The sequence below is a fragment of the Vipera ursinii genome, assembly GCF_947247035.1.
Source record: "Vipera ursinii genome assembly, chromosome: 5".
Taxonomy (NCBI): domain Eukaryota; kingdom Metazoa; phylum Chordata; class Lepidosauria; order Squamata; family Viperidae; genus Vipera; species Vipera ursinii.
The window spans coordinates 7,642,958-7,662,724 of record NC_139518.1 but is presented as its reverse complement, the minus strand read 5'-3'; the positions used below and the strand labels follow the sequence as shown (position 1 = coordinate 7,662,724).

General features: G+C 43.7%; 1 protein-coding gene across 2 annotated transcripts in view; it reads left to right on the top strand.

The window, feature by feature from the left end:
• Nucleotides 1-19,767, top strand: part of EPHB3 (EPH receptor B3) — a 145,870-nt gene that overhangs the window by 90,382 nt on the left and 35,721 nt on the right. For both annotated transcript variants that reach the window (XM_083363906.1, XM_083363905.1), the window contains exon 4: nucleotides 16,732-16,887. In XM_083363906.1, the coding sequence (XP_083220032.1) occupies nucleotides 16,732-16,887 (156 nt within the window). The remainder of the gene's footprint in view (nucleotides 1-16,731; nucleotides 16,888-19,767) is intronic.

Genomic DNA, 19,767 nt, shown 5'->3' with positions numbered 1-19,767 from the left:
TCCGGCCATTTCACCCCCTTGCTCCTTAATCCAACTGAAGGTGCACCAGGAGTGATTTTTTTTCATGTGCACAAGGCGCAGGAACCTTCCAAGACGGGGGTCTTCAAACTTGGCCCTTTTATGACTTGTGGACTTTAACACTCAGAATTCCTCAGCCAGCCGGCTGAGGAATTCTGGGAGTTGAAGTCCACAAGTCATAAAAGGGCCGAGTTTGAAGACCCCCGTTCCAAGAGATGGGGACTTCAAGCGTTGCTGTAAGCAGGTTGGGTCCATACGCCAAATCACCCAGGCAGCCATCTCTATCTGTCACGTCTGCCAGCCGGGCCTCTGCAAAGGCTGCTGCCTGCCGATCCAACCGTTGGGGCTTCGGTACAGATACCACGCGTGGATGTTTGGTGGTCCAGATGTTTTCTTCAGCCAGAGTCTTCGGAGAGACAAGGAGCTGGGAATCCAGACCAGTTACGCATATTTGTCAAGAGACACACCGGAGGTCATTCAATGGGATTTTCCTAACACTCGTAGCCTGAGATTTGCCACATTTGAGAAGCATTGCATTTAAACCAAGTCTGTCTTTTGGGAGAAAATGTCTTTGGAGCAATTTAACCAAGGCAATACGTGAGCATCGCTTCAGCAGCCCGCTGGGTGCTTCCATTTAGTGAATGAATGAGGCACCATTATTCGTTTAATATCGCCACTTAACTTCCGTTTTTCAGTGATGTTTAAGAGGGGTGCAGATGCAGGTCCCTTAATTCTCTATCGACCCGGTTCCTATTGATTTCTTCTTCCACCTTTGCATGTGGACCAAAGCGCCGGAAAGTGGCTTCCCCTTTTTTTAACATAAAAACAGTCTAGTTTTCCTTTTGTCTTCCAGCTTTCATCTTGCACATATGCACACAGTCTGTGTGTGTGTTTGTGTGATTTTTTTTTTCGGTCAGTCAATTCCTGTCGCAAACAGGAATTTGAAAAAAGCAGACCCTGCATTTGTGGGAAAATACTAGGAATAAAAAGTGCTAGGAAGATGGTAGGTAAGTAGAGATAGATAGATAGATAGATAGATAGATAGATAGATAGATAGATAGATAGATAGATAGATAGATAGATAGGTAGGTAGGTAGGTAGGTAGGTAGGTAGGCAGGCAGGCAGGCAGGCAGGCAGGCAGGCAGGCAGGCAGGCAGGCAGGTGGATGATAAAGGTAATATCTAAACACAAGTGTCTGTGTAGATGTGTTTGTGTAGATGTGTATACTATACACACACAAATGCGCACATTTAGCCTGCTTAGATAAAAGCTCACATAAAATCAACATGTGATATTTATGTAGGGGCATCTCAAGGGAACCACAAAACTTGCAATTGGGATTTCAACCATGCATTTCAGTCCCTACCCACTTTTAATACTGCATGCATTGCAGCATCTATTTTGACTTTTTTGACACCTGCTCCCTCTGACAGCCCTGGACTCAAACACTTAGATGTGCTTTGCTGGGATTGAGTGTGTTACATGCGTTAAACTGCCCTATCATGGTTTATAAAATATGGTTGCCAGATAAGGGTGTTGTGTGACTTTGTCAAGTCAGCTTGTTACATGGTCAGTCTGCATGTCTGGCATGAATATCAAAGCAGAGTCAAATCTGAATACAAGTAAACCTTGGCCTAGAACCATTTGTTTAGCAACCATTCAAAGTTACAACAGTATTGAAAAAAGTAACTTATAACCGGTCCTCCCACTTATGACTGCCACAGCATTCCCATAGTCATGAGATCAAAATTTGGGTGCTTGGCAACCAGCATGTATATAGAACATCTGCAGGGTCCCAGGGCCACATGATCTCCATTTGTGAGTTTCACAGCCAGCTTTCAACAAGTCAATGAGGAAGCTGGATTCACTTAATGACTGCATGATTCATTTAACACCGCAATGATTCGCTCAACAACTATGGTAAAAAGGTTATAAAATTGCATGGCATGGCTCTCTTAACGACCGCTTTACTTAGTAACGGAAGTTATGGTTTCCAGTTGAAGTTGTAACGGACCCTACCTAGTTTTCTAGAGAGAAAAAGGAGAAGAGGGAACAAATAGATTTGGTCTTGCAAGATTCTATTAATTAATGTAATCTTGCAGTAATGTAATCTTGCAAAAAAAAAAGTGGCTCAGTGGCTTAAAAGGTGCCGGAGAAGATCTGTGCTCCGGTGGTTTGAGTCCTACCACTATGTGACAGTGAGTTCCCGTCACTTGCCTCAGCTCCTAGCAACTTAGCCGTTTGAAGGCATGTACAGTAAATGTGACTAGATAAATAGGTACCATTTTGCTGGGAAAGCAACAGTGTTCCATGTTTTGCCATATGCTCTGCATTGCCGCATGATGTCATGCTGGCCTCATGACCACAGAAATGTCTTCAGAGAGTGTTGGCTCAATGGCTTAAAGAAACAGACATGAGCACACACACACCTCTAAAGTCAGCTACAACTAGCAGAGTAAAACCCACAGGGACTCCTTTATATCTTTACCTTTAATCTTGCAAACAGGATAGAGCTAGTAAATCCTGGTTGTACTTTTTGTCTGGACTAAACTCGCAGGGCTAACAGTATGTGAATCAGGCCCCCTCATAGAGATGTTCCGAAAGAGGCTAAAATAGTGTGTGATTTAACACAAGGAGAATATTTGTAGCTCAGGGTTGACATGAGGGGCCGTTGGTGCTCTCCGAGCTTGCTTGTTTTCTTGCAAGACGTTTCGTTACCCAACCAGGTAACATCATCAGTGCTTGTCTGATGATCACTAGCATTGATGGCGTTACCTAGTTTGGGTAAGGAAAGGCCTGCAAGAAAACAAGCAAACTCACAGAGCACCAAGGACCCCTCAGTGCATGATTTCAAGAGGTCTTTTTCCTAACCATGGTTTGTAAGCGGAGGTGGAAGATAATCCTCATTTTTATTTTTATTTTATTTTAATTCCATTTATATCCCGCCCTTCTCCGAAGACTCAGGGCGGCTTACAAGCTTAGCAGTAGCCTTCATTCTATGTATATGCCTGCTTATTAGGGCTTTCACACACACCCCAAGCGGCATTATTACAAAGTCAGCTTAATTGCCCCCAACAATCTGGGTCCTCATTTTACCTACCTCGGAAGGATGGAAGGCTGAGTCAACCTTGAGCCTGGTGGGACTCGAACCTGCACTAATTGCAGGCAGCTGGTGTTACTTAAGGAGGCATTAGCCCACTGCTCCACCAAGGCACTCATTGATATACGTTGCAGTGTAAGGGTAGCATTGATGGAAGGGGACTCCAATCTTTCGGTGCTTTGGAGTCAGATAAAGGTAAAGGTTTCCCCGCACATGCGTGCTAGTCATTTCCAACTCTAGGGGCCGGTGCTCATCTCCGTTTCAAAGCCGAAGAGCCAGCGCTTGTCCGAGGACGTCTCTGTGGTCATGTAGCCAGCATGACTAGACGACAAAGGTGCACGGAGCGCTGTTACCTTCCCACCGTAGTGGTCCCTATTTTTCTACTTGCATTTTTTACGTGCTTTCGAACTGCTAGGTTGGCAGAAGCTGGGACGAGTAACAAGCGCTCACTCTGTTACGCGGCACTCGGGATTCGACCCACCAAACTGCCGACCTTCTGATCGACCAGCTCAGCGTCCTAACCCACTGAGCCACCGCGTCCCTTTGGAGACAGAAGCCTTTGTTAAAAGTCACAACGAGGTCATGCGCCTAATGACATCACACAGCCGATGGAAATGACCTCCTTCGTATCTTGTTTGCGATGACGTCATCACCCGTGCGCCATCTTAGCCCAGCTTTAAAAAGCCATTTGCCTCCCAAGCTTCGAAATGATGTTTTGCCCGAAGCAAAATGGACGGATTAGAGCGAGCTTTTCCCTCCACTTGAATGAATTCATTTCCTTTGAAACTTTTTCAAGGGCCATCTCTTCATTTCCCTCTCTCTCCTTTCTTGCAACCCCTCCTCAAAGCAGCTGGCGAATGACGTGCATAAATGTCTCTTTGAGGGTTTGAAACCCTCCACCCACAGCTGTGGCCTCTGCCAGGTATTATACCTTTGGGGAAAAGGTCTCATAAGAGGAAGCAGAACACAGTGGGCCATCACTGAGGAGAGAACGGGAGCAAGGGAAAAGTACAAATGCTGCGGCACATTTCCCTAGCACCTTTCACCACAAGGAAATGTACAATCTGATGTCTTGATTGGAGATCTGCAGGGTCCATCATAAGGGTCTAGAGCCGGGTTTCCCAACCTTGGCAACTTTTAAGACACATGGACTTCAACTCCCAGAATCCCTCAGCCAACCATGCTTTAACTTTAAGACTGGAAGGAAGGAAGGAAGGAAGGAAGGAAGGAAGAAAGAAAGAAAGAAAGAAAGAAAGAAAGAAAGAAAGAAAGAAAGAAAGAAAGAAAGAAAGAAAGAAAGAAAGAAGAAAGAGAGAGAGAAAGAAAGAAAGAAAGAAAGAAAAAAAGAAAGAAAGAAAGAAAGAAAGAAAGAAAGAAAGAAAGAAAGAAAGAAAGAAAGAAAGAAAGAAAACAGAGAAGAGAGGGAGGGAGGGAGGGAGAGAAAGAGTGAGGGAAAGAATGAAAGAAAAGAGAGAGAGAAAGAAAGAAAGGAAAGAAAGAAAACAGAGAAGAGAGGGAGGGAGGGAGGGAGGGAGAGAAAGAGTGGGGGAAAGAATGAAAGAAAGAAAAGAGAAAGAAAGAGAGAAAGAAAGAAAGAAAGAAAGAAAGAAAGAAAGAAAGAAAGAAAGAAAGAAAGAAAGAAAGAAAGAAAGAAAGGAGACAGTCTGTCCTAAGTATCTTATGGGTGTTGGCAGACATATCAAAAACAGTTTCTGTTGGGGTGGTGGAACAACTTGATTCCTTCTTCCAAGATTGCTGCTTTTACATACCATCTTGCCATCATCCTCAGCTTCCTCTTATCAGACTATAGTTGCCAAATAATGATAAAGGGTTCCAGAGCCTTTTAGGCCAGGTCCAAAGCAGGCATATTGAGAGGATAACTGGAAATAGCCAGTTTAGGAACCAAGAGGGGTGGGAATTGGATAACTTTGGAGCTTCTAGGCCTGAACGATAAAGCCAAAACGCACACCATAAACTGGGCCAAGGCTATTATGCTAATGAAAGAGCTCGGGGGAGGGTGTGGTTATTAATTTGTGCAATGCCATCATTATCGTGAGTTTATTATAGAACAAGATTAGGACAACTGTGGGTTTAAATGTCTCTCCCCCAATCTGGTGCCCTCCAATAAATTGGATTGCAACACACAAGTCTCAGACAATGCCTTTAGGAACACATCAGCGCCCATTTTAGAATTCAGTTTATTCATTAGACACGTATTCTGTTTTGCCTCCAGCAATCCAAGGCAGTTGCAGTCCTGTGAAGTAAGATGGGTCATGAGACAGGAACTGGCCCAGAGTTACCCAGTGAGCTTCTAGGACTGAAGCTGGCTTCAAATCCTGGTTTCCCAAGGTGTCAGTCCTACACCTTAACCTCTACCACACTGCTCTTGTGGTGAGAGAGAGTTGACTGACTCACAATTGATTCAGTCAACTACCATGGCTAAGGGCAGATGAGAACCACCATCTTTCTAATCCTAGTCCACCTTCACCACCACACCACAGAGTCTCTCAGACCCTGCAAGACAGGGGTCTTCAAACTTGGCCCTTTTACGACTTGTGGACTTCAACTCCCAGAATTCCTTGAACAGCGTTGAAGTCCACAAGTCATAAAAGGGCCAAGTTTGAAGACCCCTGCTGCAAGAGGAACCAGTGAGCTTCCATGGCTTAAGGACCTGAGCTTTATTCTTCTCACTTTGTAGTTCAGTGACTTTAGAATAACAGAATAATAGAGTTAGAATGGACCTTGGAGGTCATCTAGTCCAACCTCCTTCTCCAGAAGGCGACCCTATCCCAGGGGTAGGCAACCTTGGCTCTTTTATGACTTGTGGACTTCAACTCCCAGAATTCCTGAGCCAGCATGGCTCAGCTTGGAAATCTCCATTTCTCCTCAGCATGGCTGGCTCAGGAATTCTGGGAGTTGAAGTCCACGAGTCATAAAAGAGCCAAGGTTGCCTACCCCTGCCCTATACCATTCCAGACAAATGGCAATATAATCTCTTCTTTAAAAACTCCAATGGTGGAGCACCCACAACTTCCGGAGGCAAGTTGTTCCACTGATTAATTGTTTTCACTGTCAGGAAATGTCTCCTTAGTTCTAGGTTGATTCTCTCCTTAGTTAGTTTCCATCCATTGCTTTGCTTCTCGTTCTTCGTTCAGGTGCTTTGGAGAAAAGGTTGAACACACTCCCGCCCCCTTCTTTGTGGAAGGCCTGTAGATATTGGAATACTGCTGTTGTGCATCATGTCATGTATCACATATTTACCACTACACCACAGTTTATACACCATGAAATGCTGAGTCACCCAAATGTCTGGCCGTCAAAGATAAGTCTGTCCGATCAGGCCTGCATTTCTGGGGGTGATAAACCAGATGTTGCTGGAAAGTTATAGTTTGGACTTTGTGCAGGGACCCACTTCCATTTTGGTTGTTCTGCTCAGAAAGCCATAATATGGAACCTATGTCCCTAGTAGGGTTAATAAGGACTTGTCTCCATGAATATGTGTAACGTTTGAAGAGGGGGAAAAAAAACAGAGGAGCCAAGAGCTCATAATTACATCATTTGGCAGTGAATCTCAGAAGTTAATTAGTGCTATAATTTTAGACTGCAAGCAATCTAGAAAGCCATCAAGACATGAAGAAGGAAACAACATTCTCTGGCAAAAGAACCTGTCATATGAGCAGAAGTCATAAAGTCAACAAGACTTCTTGCCCAAGTCAGATCCAGCCCTGACCTAGAAGCTTCCATGTTCAAGGTCAGAACCAAATAATGTTTGAAAATACCTAAAAGTCAAAGAAGGTTACATAGCCAGAAGAAGTTTGATCCAGCTGCTGGTTTTCAACAGAAGCAGAGGAAACCAAGTGCCAACACTTCTGTTGTGATGCTATCATGCAAAAACAGAATAATAAAATAATTGGAAGGGACCAAGAGTTGGAAGGGACCTTGGGGGTCTTCTAGATCAACCCCCTGCTCAGGCAGGAAACCCTGTAGCATTTTTAGACAAATGGTTGTCCGATCTCTTCTTAAAAACCTCTAGTGTTGGGAGCATCCGCAACTTCTGGAGGGAAGTCAATTGTTCTAACTGGTTAATTGTTTTAACTGTCCGGAAATTTCTCCTTAGTTCTAGGTTGCTTCTCTGCTTGATTAGTTTCCATCCGTTGTTTCCTGTCCTGCTTTCAGATGCTTTGGAGAATAGGTTGAACACTTCAAATATTGGAAAACTGCTATCATGTCACCCTTGGTCCTTCTTTTCACTAGACTAGACATACCCAGTGCCTGCAACCATTCTTTATATGTTTTGGCCTCCAGCCCCCTAATCATCATTGTTGCTCTTCTCTGTACTCTTTCTAGAGTCTCGACATCTTTTTTACATTGTGGCTACCAAAACTGGATGCAGTATTCCAAGTGTGGCCTTACCAAGGCCTTATGAAGTGGTGTTAACACTTCATGTGATCTTAGTAGTCTTCAGGTTACAGTAGCACTTGGGACCAAGGAATGCCCTAATAAGCAGGCATATACATAGAATGAAGGCTACTGCTAAGCTTGTAAGCCGCCCTGAGTCTTCGGAGAAGGGCGGGATATAAATGGAATTAAAATAAAAATAAATAAATCAAGTGTGGCATTACATGACTGCACTGCTTAGCAACAGCAGTCCCGGCACTCCCAGTTGCGATAATTAAGCCAGGACCACATGGGCCATTAAGTTAGGAGCTCATGTGACTGCAACTTTTCGTTTAGATTTGCTGCCATGTCATTGACCTGCTCTGTGGGAAACCAGCAAAGAGGGCTGCGAATTAGAATCGTGTGACCGTCGAGACGCTAACAATGGCGAGAACTCCAAGGAACAGTTACAACTACCACTCATTCAATGCTCTTGTAATTTTCAGTGGTCACTGGATATCTGCTGATTAAACAAGGACTGCCTGTAGATCCTGGACAGCGTGTTGAGACGCTGGAAAGAGTGCAGAAGAGCAATAAAGATGATCAGAGGGCTGGAGGCTAAATCCTATAAAGAACACTTGCAGGAATAGGGTTCAATGAAAAGAAGGACTAGGGGTGACATGATAGCAGCATTCCAATATTTGAGGGGCTGCCAAAAAAGAAGAGTGGGCCATCCTATTTTCTAAAGCACCAGAAGGCAAGACAAGAAACAATGGATGGAAACTAATCAAGGAGAGAAGCAACCTAGAACTAAGGAGAAATTTCCTAGCTGTGAGAACATTTAACCAATGGAACCGCTTGCCTTCAGAAACTGTGGGTGCTCCATCACTGGAGGCTTTTAAGAAGAGACTGGACAGCTGCTTGTCTGGAATGGTATAAGGTCTCCTGCTTGAGCTGGTTGGACTAGAAGACCTCCCAGGTCCCTTCCAACTCTGTTATTCTGTACTGTTATTCCCATTACAACACGACTGATTTGAATGACATATGATGTCATTACGGCTTTTTAACTGCTGCCTATGCCTGTACCCTTCTTTTAGAACACCAGTCTATAAAGATAGAAATTCCCAGTTTTAATGACTGTAACTTCCTTTGACATATCTATTGATGCTCTGATCCAGCTGATTGTAATGGATTTGTGATAATCTTGTAATGAGCCTCTAGATCTGGACTAAAACAATACAGGACTATGACTGTGTGTTCTTTTGATTAGCTGACGCCAGAGATACTCGAAAATGTTTGATTGTGAAATGCCTCTCCTCTACTACATCCCATGAAGAGTTTGAAGTCCCTTAGCTGTGAGACCACTGTTCTGAGCCAAAGAGGCTATTTTGAGTGTGCTGGAAATGTTTTTGATCTTGAAATGAAATAATTCTGGTTTTTGCACCGGAAACTGCTTTAGAATTTGGGATGTTTCAGGCACAAAAGATGTTGCACTTTTCAAGGTGACGCCTACATTATAAATCTCTCGTAAATCATAGAGCATAGAATAAAAGACTTGGAAGGGACCTTGGAGGTCTCTTTTACCGGTCTACTATAGAGAGCGTCCTCTCGTATGGTACTGTGGTTTGGTATGCTGGTCTGACAACCGCGGATAGGAAAGTATTACAGAGGGTAGTGAGCACAGCACAAGACATTGTAGGCTGTTCCCTGACACCGCTGGATGACATCGCCAGGGCTCGTTGCCTTGGAAGAGTGAGGAAGATTCTCAGGGATGACTCACACCCTGGACGGTATCTCTTTACTCTCCTACCATCCGGTAGGAGATATAGGAATATAGCCAGCCGTACCAACAGGCTGAAAAATAGCTTTTATCCGTGGGCTGTTAGGCTTTTAAATGGGACATAATCTTATGCAGAATTGACTTGGGAGGCCGGTGTGTGGTGTAGTTGGTTCACATGGTGTGGTGGGATGGAGGGTTTGTTGTCACTGTGTGTTGGGGGGAGAGAGCACGGGGGGAGGCTCAGCTAATCTCAATGTACACATGTTGTACTTTGACAATAAAGGTTTATTATTTATTATTATTTATTTATTATTCTAATCCTACTCGATCAGGAGACCCTATACCACTGATGGTATAGAACCTTTTAAAGACTTGAGTGCCCAAACTGCAAGCCAAAACCCACTTATGTATCATAGGGTGTCGGGTGGGTGTGTCCAATTGGGTGGGTGTGGCCCATTCGGTGGGTGTGGCTGTAGTGGTAACGGCAGACTGGGTGGGACTAAAGAGTTCAATCAATCAATTCCAACTTTGCAAGATCATTTTTTTTCCCTGCGAGAAGTTGAAATTGATTGATTGATTGATTGAACCTTTTGTGTGTGTGTGTGTGTGTGTGTGTGTGTGTGTGTGTGTGCACACGGCGGCGGAGGCCTAAAGCGAAAAGGTTTTATAAAACCCAGATGAAGGCCTAGGACTGGGGCGACAGCGTGCGTGCCCACACAGAGAGCTCTGCATGCCACCTGTGGTTCGCGTGCCATAGGTTCGCCACCATGACCCTATACCATTTCAGACAAATGATTGTCCAGTCTCTTTTTGAAAGACTCTCGTGACGGAGCAGAAGGCAAGTTGTTCCGTTGGTTGATTGCTCTCACGGTTAGGAAATTTCTCCTGAACTTTAGGTTACTTCTCTCCTTGGCTAGTTCCCATCCATTGTTTCTGGTCACCGAGGAAAATCAAGGAATTTTAATTTAATTTTAATTTAATTTTAATTCCATTTATATCCCGCCCTTCTCCGAAGACTCAGGGCGGCTTACAAGCTTAGCAGTAGCCTTCATTCTATGTATATGCCTGCTTATTAGGGCTTTCACACACACCCCAAGCGGCATTATTACAAAGTCAGCTTAATTGCCCCCAACAATCTGGGTCCTCATTTTACCTACCTCAGAAGGATGGAAGGCTGAGTCAACCTTGAGCCTGGTGGGACTCAAACCTGCACTAATGGCAGGCAGCTGGTGTTACTTAAGGAGGCATTAGCCCACTGCTCCACCAATTTGATGGTTGCACCTTCCGCAACTTGCTTGGGCCTCATGCTGCCTGGCGATCCTGTAAAATTGGAAGCGGGAGGGAGAATTCAGAAATGCTTTTGTGTTGGATGACCTTCTTTCATCCTGATTTTGATGCAATCCAAAGTATTTCCTGTCTTGTATCCTGGCCTGTCTCAGTGGTCTGCTTTGACCATTGATCAACTGATAGCTTGGCCTGAGTCCCTGAGCTCGACTGGTGGGGCAGTGGCTTTAAGCCCCTCCTACTAATTGCTTTCTGCCAACCTAGCAGTTCGAAAGCACGTAAAAATGCAAGTAGAAAAATAGGGACCACTACGGTCGGAAGGTAACAGCGCTCCGTGTGCCTTTGGCATCTAGTCATGCCGGCCACATGACCACGGAGACGTCCTCGGACAAGCGCTGGCTCTTCGACTTTGAAACGGAGATGAGCACCGGCCCCTAGAGTCGGAAACAACTAGCACGCATGTGCGGGGGAACCTTTACCTTACCTTTACTAATTACTACCCAGACATTCCCCACCTGGGATGGAGAATTGTGTTTTCCTCCCAAGATGCTTTTTTTTTTAAAGAAAATCTACATGGTTCTGCAGCTAAATCATTTTGAGTTTTGAACTTAAACTTTTAGGAACTTTTATTGGGTTGGAAGATAAATGTGAGCAAAAAACAACAGCCAAAGTTTTTCAACTTCAGAGAAGCCAAAAGCATGCTAGGAAGGGAGACAGTCCCATTCAAAATCAATATTTATACAGCATTGCTTAATCAGAATTCTTTCTTTTATGGGTCTCCCATTCCTATCTTCCTATCAAGCGCATTAATTGTTTTGGAAAGGGACAGAGGGCAAAATAGGCAGTAATTCTTACTAAAAATCAATCTTGCTTGCAGATTTACTCAAAAATCTCCCAGTGTTTTAGTTTTAATGGTGTTCTTCTCAACCATCATCTGTACATAATTTTTGTGGGTGTGTAGACTGGCAGAATTCAGAAATTTGTATTTGTGATTAGCCAACTGAGGTCTGAAGGTGTCTCTTTGACTCCTTGAAAAGAATGCACATCTAGATGTTTTCCAATGACTAATTTCATATTTTACCCAAAGTGGGAATCTATGGATAATAGATTTATTCAATAATGCACTCAACTAGAACATTAAACAGACTTTCTGTTCTGACATTATGTCCTGGCTTATTACAAAGCTAATGCTAATCATAGTTTGCTGGCTTGCATAAATAAAACTGGAAATTATAACAAATAGGCCAAAACTCTGGTGACAGCGCCTACAAACCCTGATTGATCTCAGAAGCTTATCCCAGCAAATCCCAAGTTACACAACTTGAAGCTGAGAAGTTGAAAATAAACTAGCAGAAGATGCGCGATTATCACCCATGTCTGTCTGTCTGTCTTTCTGATTGATAGATGAGTTCCTCTTGGTTGTTGCTCACACTGAGGAAGGAGCAAAACAGCCTCAGTTTTGGTTACTAAGCTGAGAGAAGAGTATCCCAACATTATCTGAATGCTATTTATCTTGAGTGATTGGTTATTGCAAGCCTATATAGTTTTGGAGAATTAGAGATTATATTAACCACTCCACCTCCCAGTTCAGGCTCATTGTGTTGCTGTGGGCATCGTTTCACTCTGCATTCAAAGTTTGGGTGGATGAACTATCCACTATGAAATGATCAAAGCTGGCAAGGTGAACTTATTCTAGCAGATGTATGACAGTATCTTTAAGGCCTTTCTTATTCCCCTCCCTCCCTCCCTCTTCCTTCCTTCCTTCTCTTCTTTTCCTCCCTCACTCACTCCCTCCCTTTCTTTTCTTTCTTTCTTTCTTTCTTTCTTTCTTTCTTTCTTTCTTTCTTTCTTTCTTTTCTTTTCTTTTCTTTCTCTCTCTCTCTCTTTCTTTTCTTTCTCTCTCTCCTTCCTTCCTTCCTTCCTTCCTTTCTTTTTCTTTCTTTCTTTCTTTCTTTCTTTCTTTCTTTTCTTTCTCTCTCTCTTTCTTTCTTTCTTTTCTTTCTTTCTCTCTCCCCCCTTCCTTCCTTTCTTTCTTTCTTTCTTTCTTTCTTTCTTTCTTTCTTTCTTTCTTTCTTTCTTGCTTTCTTTCTTTCTTTTCTTTCTCTCTCTCTTTCTTTTTTTTCTTTCTTTCTCTCTCCCCTTCCTTCCTTCCTTCCTTCCTTCCTTCCTTCCTTCCTTTTTCTTTCTTTCTTTCTTTCTTTCTTTCTTTCTTTCTTTCTTTCTTTCTTTTCTTTCTTTCTCTCTCCCCCTCCCTTTCTTTCTTTCTTTCTTTCTTTCTTTCTTTCTTTCTTTCTTTCTTTCTTTCTTTTCTTTCTCTCTCTCTCTTTCTTTCTTTTCTTTCTTTCTCTCTCCCCTTCCTTCCTTCCTTCCTTCCTCTTTTTCTTTCTTTCTTTCTTTCTTTCTTTCTTTTCTTTCTCTCTCTTTCTTTCTTTTCTTTCTTTCTCTCTCCCCTTCCTTCCTTCCTTCCTTTCTCTCTTTCTTTCTTTCTTTCTTTCTTTCTTTCTTTCTTTCTTTCTTTCCTTTCTTCCCTCCCTCCTTCCCTTAACTCTTGAACACATCCTCTGTTTATTTTGAAGCAGAAACAATGAATAAAATGGACTGCTAAAACAGAGTTATTTCTTCCCACCGCCAGGAGACTGAAGAGGGCAAAGCAAAGCACCACCATCAGTAACAGCAGGAATTCCATGCAAGTGGCTCCTGAATTCTGTTGGGAATTCCGGAGTGGTTAAAAAAGAAAAAAAAATATCACAAAAATTCAAGCAGACAGGATGAGTGCATGCAGGAATCCTCTCCACAAAGGTTTCTTGCACGATGTTCAGGAGCGTTGGAAGTCTTCAGACTATTGAATTGCTGCCGAATCCTCTGTGAGGTTCTTGCCAAGGGGAAGCTGGCCAAGAGATAAATCTTGGGATATAGCAACCAGTAGTGGAATACAGGGAGGTGTTCCTTTTAAAGATCAGGGGTGGGGAACCAACCTTTTATGACTCGTGGACTTCGACTCCCAGAATTCCTGAGCCAGTGTGGCTGGCTCAGGAATTCTGGGAGTTGAAGTCCACGAGTCACAAAATGGCCATGGTTCCCCACCCCTGCTTTTAGATCACCGTGGCAAAAGAAGAGGTTTGGCTGAGATCACCGTGTAGTGCTATCGGTCATCCGATCAGCAGAGAGACTTGCAGACTGGTCTAGTTTGGTCTTGTACCAAAACTCTGGAGTAAGCACTTTTTTTTGTCTGTGTTTAGCACTTGGAAAGCCTCAGTCTGAGTCACGAAGAGGGGGCACCTCATGCTGGGTCCCGCACAGTTGTCAGTCAAAAAACTATACCTCTTTTGCTCTCACTTGTACACCACCAAGGAGTAGAATACAATTAGGAAGCGCAACTCAGAAAGTATTGGAGATGTCTCAATTGCCTGGCAAGGAAGTTAATATTTCTGCTGGGAGTAGGGAATCTCGTGTTTCAGGACTGGGCTGTTGGACACTCAGGAAGAAGTCAACGAGAGACAAATTGTTGCATCTGGGAATGACCGTGGGAATGGGGTAGTAGGCAAAGAAGCAAGAGGGATTGAGCAAGGATCAGCTGTGGGCATCTCTGCGTTATAGCGCTAAGCAAGGCTGACATAAAAGAACCTTTAAAAAAAATCCAAGCAGAGGGTGGCAAAATGAAAAATGGTGTTTTAATTATTCCTTGCCAGCAAAAAAATAGGTCAACTGTAGCTGATCTGTTTTCCTTCAGCAGTTACTGGTAGAAAACAGCCCAGTTAGGCTGACTGGCCAGGAAAGGAAAGAACAAGATATGTGGTCTGAGTATATGTAGTGAAGCCATTATGAGTGTGTGTGTGTGTGTGTGTGTGTGTGTGTGTGTATGTGTGTGTGTGACTCCTTTTTATTTATTTTTTACAAATAACTCAAGGCGGCAAACACATCCAACTCATTTTCCTCTTCCTCTTTTCCCCACAAAACAATCCTGAGAGGTGGGTTGGGCTGAGAGAAAATGACTAGCCCAAAGTCACCCAGCTGGCTTTCATGGTTAAGCTGAGACTAGAACTCACCATCTCCTGGTGATTGGCCAGGAGTCAGCTGCCTTAACCTAGGGTAGGCAACCTTGGCTCTTTGATGACTGGTGGACTTCAACTCCCAGAATTCCTGAGCCAGCCATGCTGAGGGGAAAAGGGAGAGGGTTCCATGCTTAGCCATGCTGGCTCAAGGAATTCTGGGAGTTGAAGTCCACCAGTCATCACAGAGCCAAGGTTATTATTATTTATTTATTAATTTAATTTCTATACCGCCCTTCTCCCGAAGGACTCAGGGCGGTGTACAGGGCAATAAATACAATAAAAATACAATTTACAAAAGTTAAGATAAAAATTTAATAAAAAGCCCAATTACTATACCGCCCTTCTCCCGAAGGACTCAGGGCGGTGTACAGGGCAATAAATACAATAAAAATACAATTTACAAAAGTTAAGATAAAAATTAAATAAAAAGCCCAATTACAATAAAAATTAATTAAAATTAATATTAAAATACCCCAAACCCATCAGACCAGGCCGGCTTGTTCAAATAAGTAAGTTTTCAGGTCACGGCGGAAGGAGCGAAGGTCAGGAGCTGTCCGGAGCTCAACCAGTAAACGGTTCCAAAGGTGTGGCGCGCCCACAGAGAAGGACCTCCCCCTGGGGATCGCCAACCGACACTCTCTGACCGGCGGCACCCTGAGGAGGCCCTCTCTGTGGGAGCGCACAGGACGAAGGGAAGTTGACGCCAGCAGCAGGTGATCCCGTAGGTAGTCCGGACCCAAGCCATTTAGGGCTTTATAGGTCATCACCAGCACCTTGAATCTCACCCTGAGGGCAACTGGAAGCCAATGCAGCTCGCGGAGTAGAGGTATTACATGGGAGTATCACGAGACCCCCATCACAACTCGCGTGGCCGCATTCTGCACCAGTTGAAGCCTCCGAGTGGTCCTCAAGGGCAGCCCCATGTAGAGAGCATTGCAGTAGTCTAAACGAGAGGTCACGAACGCATGAGTGGCTGTACGCAAGGCATCCCGGTCCAGATAGGCTGCCTACCCCTGCACTAGACCAAGTTGATTCTCTGAGCCTAGCCCACTGTAACATCACTGCGCAAGCATGTAAAGAAGTGGTTTCTACAATGACATCCCTTGAGGGGAAGCTTGCTATGACATGTCCCCTTTGCTATGACTACCCCGTAATCAGAACTATATTTTTCTTATATGCTATCTGGAGCCTCTGGCTCCAGGCTTACAAACTGTTCAAATAAATTAATGAGCGAACATGGCTAATGAGATTTAAGATGCTCACACTGGAGAAAAAAATTGTGTTCCTTCAGGCAGTGGTGGGGAACGAGGTCATCCTTCCTCAAATGTCCTCCACGCAAGAAAAGGAGGAGTAGAACCCGTGTTATGTGTTCAGTTGAAAGGACCGCACCAGATCCTTTTATTCCTTAACCCTAGGAATGTCGATCTGGAATGATGAAAGTTTTAGTCTCCGCTCAGCAGGAGCAATGTTTATCAACCCTAGCTATGTGGACTTCCAACTCCCAGAATCCTTTAGTCAGCAGGCTAGCTGGGGAATTCTGGGAGTTGAAGTCCACACATCTTCAAGCTGCCAAGGTTGAAAAACACTGAGCTGGAAGGTGTAGGTTTAAGGAAGGGAGTTCTGGCATATCTGATTGCATTCTGGGCCATCTTCTTATCGGCAAAGAGTTTATAATTTTTTATTTATTGATGAACTGTCCATCTCCCTCAGAAACAAATAGAAATAAACCGTCCATCTCCCTCAAAGATAAATTAAAGGAGAATTTGAATGATGCGATCTCTTCTGTCAGCTTCTTTCTGTTCATTACGTAAACCAACTTCCCCAACCCCAGCGCTCTCTTGGCTGTGTGGACTTCAACTCCCACATTTCCTAGCTAAGCTGGCCATTTGCCGAGAATTCTGGGAGCTGAAGTCTGCAACTCTAGTAGGCCCCAAGCCTGAGGTGGTCTAGATAGAATCAAATTTTGGCCTGCAATGGACTTTCCTTTCGTCTTCCTTAGTTGTTGGTTGTGAAATTCAAGATGGAGGATTGGTTCAGCACGCCCAAGGCTGCTCTTCATCTCTCGCACGCCGCCATTCCCTAAAGCTCAATTTTTGTGTATCTGTGTGTTTCTCTTCCAGCTTGTGGTCCCGGGACATTCAAATCAAAACAGGGAGAAGGTCTTTGTTCTCCATGTCCTCCCAACAGCCGGACAAGTTCTGGAGCTGCCACTCTTTGCACGTGCCGGAATAATTATTTCAGAGCGGATACCGATCTCCCCGACAGTGCCTGCACCAGTAAGCCTCCTTCCAAGGTTTTCTTTTGGTTTTAATAAATGTTTATTCATGCAGTCTCAGGTATCCAGGGTAAATTAGCATATCTCTGAAATCAAAAACAACCCGCAAGAGGGAATTAAATTAAGAACTCTGCTAAATGCAAGCAAAATGGAATGTTCCTCAGCTGACCACATCTGTCCAGGCAGATAGCCAGCCTGGGAGAGGATTGATTATTTTCCAGAAAGGCTATTTCACACGCTAGCTGTATTTGCTTGGCAAGCTAAAATCGAGATAAAAACCATGAGGTTCTGTTTGCACAACAAGCTAAGCTTGGACATAGTAAACGTAGTTGGTTTGGGTCATGGCTTGGCACCCTGTGCTAATCCATCCCATTTGTTTATAATTCACTAACCAGGTTAAATGTGTTTGCGAATGCAGTGCTGGGTAGAATCCAACCTGTATTAGCCACTAAGTGCACATTCACCGAGAAGCCAGAGGTTTTAGCACACACTCAATCATTCCAGTGACTGTCAGACCTTCAATACAGATTTGCCCCAGAAACCAATACCATACAGGTAGTCCTTGACTTACGACCAAAAATGAACCCACATTTTCTGTTGCTAAGCGAGATAGTTGTTAAGTGAATTTTGTCCCACTTTACGACCTTTCTTGCCACAGTTGTTAAGGGAATCGCTGCAGTTATTAAGTTAGTGACACGGTTTTAAGTGAATCTGGCTTCCCCATTGAGTTTGCTTGTTAGAAAGTCACAAAAGGGGATCACAAACGTCATAAATATGCAAATGTCATAAATATGAGTCAAATATGATCACGTGACCTCAGGGGATGCTGCAACAATCAAAAGTGTGAAAAACTGTCAGAAGGAGCTTTTTCCATGCTGTTATAACTTTGAACAGTCACTAAACAATCTTGTTGTAAGTCGATTTGATTACAGATGTGTCATACAAAGTGGAGACTGGATTCTACCAATTCTTGAAAATCCTGGTGATTGGTTGAGAATAGGCTATTGATTCTACATCAGGAGTGATTGAAAGGTGGATCAGGCTGTATCATTAGATCTGCAGATGACTTACATAGATCCTTTGAGATTGCCGATTGTCTAAGCCAGGGGTAGGCAACCTTGGCTCTTCGATGACTGGTGGACTTCAACTCCCAGAATTCCTGAGCCAGCCATGCTGAGGGGAAAGGGAGAGGTTTCCAAGCTGAGCCATGCTGGCTCAGGAATTCTGGGAGTTGAAGTCCATCAGTCGTAAAAGAGCCAAGGTTGTCTACCCCTGGTCTAAGCCAAACAAAAAGAATTTCCACCATTGCCCTAAATTACACAACTGAAATACTTGAAATGTCTCTCATCTCTTCAGCTACTCAAAACCAGTTCTTCTAAGATTACGTGTTGCCTCACCCCTTAGGTTTCCTGTAAAAATAACGAGATAAATCCAAATCTATGCCAAAGAGTTAAAGGGGTTTCGGTATACTGGCTGAAATATAACAAAAAATATAATAACTAATAAATACAAATAGAATTTGGGCTTATCTGAATTACCAGCACTTCTCCTTGCAACCCAGAAGTGTAAGATTTTAAATACTGGAGTCATAACTGGTCAGCTTTTTGCTTTAATTCTAATACAGACATTCTTGGATTTGCCACAGTTCATTTTAATGACGGTTCAGAAGTTACACAGCACTGTAAAAAATGACTTAGGATCAGGTTTCACATCTACAACCATTGTCGCATCCCAATGGTTTGTGTGATCAAAATTCAGATCTCTGGCAACTGGCATGTATTTATGACGGTTGGTGTGTCTCCGGGTCACGTGATCATCTGTGACCTTCTGACAAGCAGAGTCAATGGAGAAGCGAGACTCACTTAACAACCGTGTTACTAACTTAACAACTGACGTGATAAACTTTAACAACTGTAGCAGGAAAGGTCTTAAAATCGGTCTTAAAATCACTTAACAACTGCCTCATTTAACAACAGAAATTTCTGGGCTCATTTATGTCTTTACATCAAGGACTACATGTATAGACAGCCTAAGGGTTAAATATACAGGAATTCCTCATTTTAATAACTATTTGTTCAGTGACCATTTGAAATGACAGTGGAGCTAATTGAATGGTATTTATGATCAGTTCTGAAATGGTATAGGGTTTCCTGCCTGAGCAGGGGGTTGGACTAGATGACCTCCAAAGTCCCTTCCAACTTTATTATTTATTTATATTATTTATATTGTTGTTGTTGTTCTTGTTGCCATTGCAGCAACCCAATGGTCACGTGATCATAATTTGTACACCTGGCAGCCCACCCATTTATAGGATTGCAGCATGTGCTGCAACTCCCCTCACCCACCTATCTTCCCTCCCACTACTGATGAGGCATGCCTGGCCCAGACAGTTGTCGCCGCTTCACAACGCCTTGCAACACCATCCCAAAACTTTCACAACGCCTCTGCAACGCTTCGTGATACCTCGCAACACCTCTGTGAGGTCTCATGGAGGAATTCTGAAGGACCGGCAGCTGCTTCGGCCAGGCACAACTCATCAATAAAAGGAGAAAGGATGTGGCAGAGGCACGCTGGCTGAGGAATTCTGGGAGTTGAAGTCCACAAGTCATGAAGGGGCCATAGTTCCCCCATGTTGGCTGAGGAATTCTGGGAGTTGAAGTCCACAAGTCTTAAAGTTGCCAAGGTTGAGGACCCCTGTCATATGATATTTCACCTCAGTAATGCTGTGCTTAGGAACAGAAATTCTAGTCCCAGTTAAGATTCTTAAGCAACGACTAGCAAGCTTGTTTGTGCTTTCCAACATACTACATTGCACACAGGCAGATCGATCCGACTTACGAGCACAGTTGAGCCCAACTTTTCTGTAGCCAAACGAGACAAT